Source organism: Chrysochloris asiatica, unplaced genomic scaffold (genome assembly GCF_000296735.1).
Source record: "Chrysochloris asiatica unplaced genomic scaffold, ChrAsi1.0 scaffold00079, whole genome shotgun sequence".
NCBI lineage: Eukaryota > Metazoa > Chordata > Mammalia > Afrosoricida > Chrysochloridae > Chrysochloris > Chrysochloris asiatica.
The window spans coordinates 3,103,258-3,111,431 of record NW_006408597.1 but is presented as its reverse complement, the minus strand read 5'-3'; the positions used below and the strand labels follow the sequence as shown (position 1 = coordinate 3,111,431).

General features: G+C 42.7%; 2 protein-coding genes across 3 annotated transcripts in view; one reads left to right on the top strand and one right to left on the bottom strand.

The window, feature by feature from the left end:
- ALDH6A1 (aldehyde dehydrogenase 6 family, member A1) overlaps positions 1-5,513 on the bottom strand; it is a 22,182-nt gene extending 16,669 nt beyond the window's left edge. The window contains exon 1 of one of the 2 annotated variants that reach the window (XM_006865534.1): positions 5,438-5,513. In XM_006865534.1, coding sequence (XP_006865596.1) covers positions 5,438-5,485 — 48 coding nt within the window. In that variant the 5' untranslated portion in view covers positions 5,486-5,513. The remainder of the gene's footprint in view (positions 1-5,437) is intronic. The other variant, XM_006865533.1, reaches the window with a different exon arrangement.
- A 393-nt stretch (positions 5,514-5,906) lies between these two features.
- Positions 5,907-8,174, top strand: part of LIN52 (lin-52 homolog (C. elegans)) — a 196,224-nt gene continuing 193,956 nt past the window's right edge. Inside the window, exon 1 of the mRNA XM_006865532.1 lies at positions 5,907-6,090. Coding sequence (XP_006865594.1) covers positions 5,964-6,090 — 127 coding nt within the window. The 5' untranslated portion in view covers positions 5,907-5,963. The remainder of the gene's footprint in view (positions 6,091-8,174) is intronic.

Sequence of the window (8,174 nt, the reverse complement as noted above, 5' to 3'; positions counted from 1 at the left end):
TGCGGACTCGATGGCACCTAACAACAACAAATCTCTGCTTTTGTTTTTCCTTCTTTTCTTCTGCTCCTCATTTCCCGTTTTCTTTCCCCCTTTTGATCTTCCTTTATTACTTTCTACTTTACTCCTTATCTTCCCTATTCCTTGTTTTTCAAAGTGCTTTTCCCCTTTTATTTTTCTCTTCTATTTTCCTGTCCCTCTTTTCTCTTTGTAGTTATTCTTGTATGTTTTTTAAAATGTCTTCCTTTTGCCTTTATAGTTAATATATTCTTTTTGTCTGGTTGCTGCCTGTTTTTTCTCTTCTCACTATTGGTTCCATGTTTGTTTATTACATTTTGTTTTCTTGTGGGTCTATGTAGGAAGGGTTTTCTCTTTCCCACTTGACAGGAAACAGCAACCATGCCCAGTCACAACTGTACCCTTGGTAGCTCCACCCACTGGAAAAGGGACAATACCAGCTCTTATACCACCTGATCAATGATTGACAATAACCAACACCAGCCACAACTACCATAAATGAGGTGCATGAATGGTGAAGACTGATGTACATGCTTCCATTCTCTAAATACAGCCATCGAAGACAGGTGGTGAGAGCCTAAGAACACATCAACATATACTCATTAATTAAAAGCAAATATAACAGCCCGACTATGCTCCAGAGACAACAAAGAAACAAGGGAGAATGGCTCAGACAAATGACTAAGATGTAAAGCCAGAAAATGTTTCTGATAAAGAAACGGTAATGGAACTACTTGAAAAATTCAAAAGAATATTTATATACCTTCAAAGGATAGACAGAAAGAATGAAGAAAGCACATAGAGAAAAAATTTAGAAAACACTATAAGAACAAACAGACCAAAAAAAAAAAAAAATTCAAATTTTGAAACAGTCCAAAACCTGCAATTAGAAATCCAGCAGATTAATAAGATGACTGACTGCAAGGCGATTTGAACCACAAGGTCGTTGGTTCAAATTCACCAGCTGCTCCTTGGAAACCATATACAGGGTCATTATGAGTCAGAACCGGCTCAATGTCACTTAAAAACAACAATGATACTAAGATTTCAGAAATGGACAGTACATTAAAAGGGCAAAGGAGTAGATGTGAAGCAATATAAGCCTGAATTAGTGAGCTTGAAGATAAATCTCTCAATATTAGGTCACTATGAGTTGGAACTGACTCCACAGTGCATAACAACAACAACAACTAGTACGCTAGAAGAACAACTTATGAATTTCAGAACCGGTACCTCGGAAACCCTGTACAGGGTCGCTATGGGTCGGAACCGACTCGACGGCACTTAACAACAACAACAAAGGATGATAAAAAGCACAGAGAAAATGATTGAAGAGCTGTTGGAAGAAAACTTCCCTAATATCATGAAAGATGAGAAGAAAAGCATACAAGAAGCTGAACAAACAACAAACAGGATAAATCTCAAAAGAAAATCACCAACTCATATCATAATCAAACTTTCCAAAACCAAAGACAAAGAATCCTGAGAGCAGTTCAAGGAAAACTTAAAAAGGAAGATTCAGTAAGACTAAGCTCTTGATTTGTCAGCAAAAACCATGCAAGCAAGAAGGCAAGAGGATGACATATACAAATTCCTGAAAGGAAAAAAAAAAAGCCAACTAAGGGGAGTCCTTCAAATGCAGTGCTGAAAATAGGACGGTTCCTGAAAAACAGAATTAAAGCAGTTTGTAATGGACAGACCGACTTTACAAAAAATGTCAAAGAGTGTTTTGGGGTCTTAAATTAATAACAGCAGACAACAACTTGAAATTATCTATCAATCATGACAACACCACCCAGAATCCAATCCATATATAGAACACTGCAGGATAATGCACTGGACCACAAGGTTTGAACCACAAGATTGGTGGTTCAAACTTACCAGCCATTCCTTGGAAACCTATACAGGGCAAAACAAACCTACAAGATTGAAAATATGGAAACCGTGTTACCAATTTATGCTGAAGTCAACTACAAAGCAAAGAGAGGGACTAGCATGGATACAGAACTTCCAAATGGTGAGTTAGTTAAGTAGATTTCAAGATAAAACAGATTGAAGCAGTGAAAAAAGTTAATAAATTACAAGGTAACTACAAAGAAAATTAATATATCTGCATATCAAAATAAAAAAGAGGAAAAATCAGAAAGATTTAGTAAATAGTAACACAACAGAAATGAAAATGAAATGAAAACTCACAAACAAAATGAACTCAGCGCAGAAAATTATTTGGAACAAAGACACCAGCAGCACCACAAAAAAATTACACACAGCAAAATAACAGCAATCAATTCATACCTATTGAGAATTACACTGAATGTAAATGGATTAAATGCACCAGTAAAGAGACATAAAGAACAGATGGGTAAGATAACAGCATCCTTTAATATACTGTCTGCAAGAGAAACATCAAAAAGATAGAGACAGTCTAAATGTCCATCAACAGAAGAATGGTTAAGCACACTTTGGTACATATATATGATGGAATACTACCTCTTGAAGAATAGTGATGAATCTGTGAAACACCTCACAACATTGACAAACCTGGAAGATATTATGTTGTTGTTGTTCCAACTCATAGCAACTGTCTATAGTGTTTGCAAGGAGCAGCTGTTGAGTTTGAACTGCCATCTCTTGCCACAACAGGGATCAATAAAAGAGTTGTTGTTGTTGTTGGAGTTGTTGTTTGCCTTCGAGTCGGTTCCGACCCATAGCGACCCTGTACAGGGTTTCCGAGGGTGTAAATCCTTACGGGAGTACAAAGCCTCATCTTTCTCACACGGAGCGGCTGGTAGTTTCGAACCACTGACCTTAAGGTTCGCAGCCCGATTCGTAACCACTACGCTACCAGAACAAGTATGAAATAAACAACACCAACAGAGCAAAAGAGGAGTCCTGTGGTGCTGTGGGTTAATGCGCTGGACTGCAAATTCAGTTTGAACCTCAAGGTCAGTGGTTCAAGCTCTCCAGTCGCTCCTCGGACACCCTATAAAGGATCACTCTGGGTCGGAACCAACTCGACGGCACTTAACAACAAGATAGAGCAAGAGAAGTACTGCTGTGGCACTACAGGATAAGCACTAGACTGTTAATCACAAATCGCCAGTTGAAATCCACCAGCTGATCTCTCAGAAACAGTATGAGTCATTATGAGTTGGGATTGACTCCAGGGCACATGGCAACAAATACTTCCTTCATCAGAAGCTCCTTTCTCTCCTTGGCTAGTGGACTTCCTACTAGTCTTCCAAGACTCAGCTCTAGATGCAATCCCTTCCTGGTGTGGCGCTGTGGGTTAATGCACCACCGTTGAACTGCAAGGTCGGTGGTTCAAGCTCACCAGCTAGGTGGGAACCGACTCGATAAAACTTAACACTTAACAACAACAACAACAACCTTAACAAAGAAAGGAGCTCTGGTAGCATAGTGGTTATGAGTTGTGCTGCTAATCTCATAGTCGGTAGTTTGAAACTACCAGTAGTTCAACAGGAGAAAGATGAGGCTTTCTACTCCTGTAAAGATTTTTTTTTCTAAAGTTTATTGTGAATTATGTGACAGTTTACATGGGAGAACACCAGTTTTACATTCATCCTATAGTATTTAGTTTCATTGCAATGATCCCGTAAAGATTCATAGCCTCAGAAATCCTGCAGAATCACTATGAGTCAGAACCGACTCCACGGCACATAACCACCAACTACTTTAACAAAGTAGATAAACTGAATAGTTGAATAACAGAAAACATGAACTCCTTTCTTTATCGACCCTATTAATGTTGTTGTTGTTGCTATGTACTGTTGAGTCAGTAGGATCAGCTGGGGGTTTGAACCACCAAACTTGTGGTTAACAGTCCAATGCTTATCTTACAGCTCCACACCAGGATGCACATCTCTAATATTCATAGCTGCCATTATCAACACAATTCCTTATTAAAGTTTAATAATATAGCAACTTCTGGTTGCTAAAGATGATTTCTGTTATTTTCAGGTCAGTTCAGAAGCTTCTTCAAATAAATAAGAATATAGTGTTTGCTTCTGAAATAAAATGCATGGGATGGGAGAATTTTCTTGATGCAAAGGACAAAATACCTACTTGTGGCTCTCAACGACTTACTATCATTGAGAGGAGGCAAAGGAAAAAAGTCAATTTCAGGAAAAGATTGGTAGTGGATAATACACGGTGAGTAGGATCAGCACTGCCCTGCAAACCACAAGGTCAGCAGTTCAAACCCACCAGCTGCTCCTTGCGTCGCTATGAGTCAGAACTGGCACTTAACAACACTTTGCTTCTCCTCTCTTAAGAAAAGATACTTTAAAAAAAACAACCCAACACCACAGCTAGAAATGAGTTTAGCCAGACCATAAGTCAAACCCCCTCCAACAAATTTTCCAGTGTCATTTCAAAGAACAAATGAACCTTTGCCAACTGTCAAGAATCTTAAAAATGCATGTTTCTGCAGTAGAATTCTAAGAAATCTGGTAAATATCTAAAAACCCAGCAATATGGACGAAGTTTCCAGGCAGACTGTTATGAGCTGGCTATTTAAAGGCAACGTGTCTTGTAGGTTTAAGAATCTTGCCTGCAGCAAACCTTGCTTATATTCTAAGTCCCATAAAGCTTCGGATGACAGGGTGGGGTGGGGCGGGAACTATGGGCCGGAGTGAAGATGACCGGCCTCAGACCTGCAGTTCTACCATCTCTTCTCGAGCTGGCTTCAGAGAAAACCCACCTCCCACTATGGAGTTGAGGGTGTGGTGTGTTAGCACTCTTTGAGCTAACTTCAAGGTAGGAACTTGGAACTCACTTATCTGCTTTGATTCTTATTTTTACCTTACTGCCTGAAGAAATTTTTAGTCCCTTGAATGTACGTGGAACATCCTGGCAGCACAAATATGTGCCCTTATTTACCTCCAAGGTGAAAACTAAGTTAGCCGAAGGAGTTTAGTGCACACTTCTAGGAGGAGATTCAAAGTTCATTCTGTGACCCTCGTCCCTCGCACGCCCCCTCCCCCTTACTTCAAAAGAAGGAGAGTGAAATATGGTGGGGGAAGGGAGAAATCTGGACACTGCCGGCAGGGTAAAAAAGGTGACCAGAAAGGGTGAGAAAGGTGCCTGGTGCGGATGTGAACAGCAAAGACAAGCCCGAGTTAGGGGAGGGCAAGAGTAAAGACAGAGAGGAGCGGAGTTGGAGGAAGACAGTGGGGTGGAGGCAGAGAAGGGGTGGTTCGGCTGTAAACGGGCAGAGGGCCAGGGGTGATGGCCCAGGGCTGAATCTGGGACGAGAGAGGATACGCTGTAAGGGGTGGGAAGACAAGGCCGCACGGGTCTGTGTGAACTCCCGGGTCCATCGAGACGGGACTGGGCCAGCGAGTGGGTGGTAAAGATCCAATTCCTAGCTTCGCAATCCCTCGGTACCACCCTCACTCGCCTGCAGGATCCGGGCCCGCACTGCCGCCGCCACCACGACTGCAGCCATTGCTCCTCGCAACCTCTCCGCCACCTCTAATGCCAGTGTCTTTAGAAGCGCTGCCGCTGCCGCTACCAGGCCCGCCCCGCCATCCTACCGGACCTCCTCATTCGCAGAGAGGATAATTTTCCTTAGCCAATCACTCTCCCAAGTACCTGGCTCCACCCCCTCTCACTGCCAGTCTTGGGGATAAGCGATTGGTCAAAAGTGGAAGTGCTCGCTCCACCTCCCACCTAAGCAAATTCTGTTGGAGAATGTAAGGAGACGCCTCTTATTTGGGTACTCTATATTGAACACACGGGAAGACGCCCCCTAATCCGGAACCTCGATTGGTCACAGGCACGACCGTGGCCCCACCCCCTCGCTGAGAAAAGTAAATAGGAACTTCAAGAATTTTGCAGTCACCTCCACCTCTACAACTGAGCTAGAGGGCGTGACTAACACCAGGGGGCGTGGTTAGGCAAATATTGCCTTAACGGGCGGGGAAATGAGACCTGGCTGCGAGTTGGTGATAGGATTTCTCTTTGGGGGCGGGGCTTATGGATCGTCGCTTTCCCGCCGACAGTTGGCTACGTCACGTGACATGGGTTGGAAGATGGCGTCTCCCACAGACGGTAAGAACCGGCATACATCCTTCGCCTGCCACCTCCTTTGCTCGTGAGAACTTCCACTCTCCGTCTGCCCTTCGAGTTTACATTTTTTTTTAGAGGGGAGGTCCCTTTCCTTTCCTTTCTGCTTTTCTCCTTGGGATCAATACCTTCAACTCGCCGGTTCTTCCTAGAGTCTCCGGAGGTGCCGGTTTCCCCCGCTATGTACCAGGCTGGTATAGCATGGTACTCGTGAGCGACTGGTTTCGGGCAAACGGATGGGGTCGTCCTGGCCTTTCCTTAGTTCAATTTGGGCGAGACTGAAGACCAAAGGGAAGTGCCTTTTGCTTCTCTTTCTTGGGGCGTCCCACTGAATGAATGGTCGTTTCTCTTCTCATTAAGCATCCCGAACGATACTCTGAAGCCCTAGCTGGGATTGGTGGCTGACCTCATCCCAGGAGTGAACCGCAAGAGAAACGTGATGATTCTCTTCCGTCCCCTCTTATTGGGACAGTTGTTCCGGTAGCTAGAGAAGCTACGAGAGTCCTAAGGAAAATGTGAATTGAGCTTTTGGTGTGGTCTTGCACACGTCGCAACCTGTCTTCCGTGTGCTGTAAGCATTGTTTCCTGAGGCTGAGTGAATGAGCAGTTGTCTTTGCTTATGTCATATCTAAGATGCAGGTAATCTCAGGTAACAGTTATGTGGTTTTGTGTCGATTTTGCTTGAGAGAGTTTGGGTCTTGAGCCGTAATTTTTGTTATTGTCGAAAGTATACATCAATAACATACATCAATGCAGTAATTTTTGCATGGACAATTCAATGACACTGATCACATCCTTTAGATTGTGCGACCATTCCCACCCTCCTTTTCCAAATTGTTCCTCTCCTATTAACATAAACTCAGTGTATTGTTGGAGGCTGCTTCACTGAGAGGTAGTTTCCCCCTCTCACACAAACATACTGTGTGTTTGGAAGGAATGTTGGAAGTTAATGATTGCAGGAATGAGAAAATTGAGGCCAGGAGAAATAGTATATCTGGTACCTACAGTGTTGTCAAGTCCATTCCGACTCATAGCACCCCTGTATAGGGTTTCTGAGGAGCAGCTGGTGAGCTTGAACCAATGACTTTATGGTTCAAAGTGACTTTGTCGTCCAGATCATTAACCCATGGCACCACTCCAGGACTCCTATATAGGGATTTGTTGTTATTATTGCTGTTGTTAAGTACCTTAGAGTTGGTTCTGACCCATAGTGACCCTGCATGGGGTTTTGGATAGGGAAGGCATAATGCTAGGTACTTTGGGAGATAGAAGGTTGAATCAAGCATGTCAAAATTTTCAGTTTTAGGTCTCGTTATCCATGTAACCTCCCATGGAGGTTTTCCTAGACAGCAGAATCCAGAGTTGCCCCTCTCCACCAGGATCATCATCTCAGTATTCTTTATCCTTCTTTTTATCCCGGCAATCAGTCTTGTATCCCAGACTTGTTAGCACAGTGCTTGGCAAGCAATAGGCCTTCAATTAATATTTACTGAAAGAATGATTAGATGTATGCATAAGCAATACATTACTTGTTGGAGAGTCTAAAGTTTTTTGAGCCAAGTATGAGTGTTCTCTTGCTAAAATGTCTTTTTTCTTCCCAGAAAATAAGAGGTATTTAAAAAGTCAACCAGGTGATACAAGTAGAGATAATTGCTATTAAAATTTTTAGTTTAATCTTTATCCATTGCTAGTAGAAATGAAAAATGATACCCACTGCCACAGCAACCCATATATAGGGTTTGCAAGACTAAATCTTTATGGCAGCACACAGCCTCATCTCTCCCAAGGAGTAAGTAGTGAGTTTGAACCACTTGTGGTTAACAGTCCAATACCTAACCCACAGTGCCACCAGGGCTTCTTGCAAAATGGTTCAACCTGTGGAAAGCAGTATAACAGTTCCTCAAAAAGTTAAAAATAGAACTGCTGTTGTTATTAATTATTGTTATTAATAAGGAGTTCTGGTAGCATAGTGGTTCCGAGTCGGGCTGCTAACCTAAAGGCCAACAGTTTGATACTACCAGCCGTTCCGCAGGAGAAAGACGAGGCTTTCTGCTCCTGTAAAAATGTAG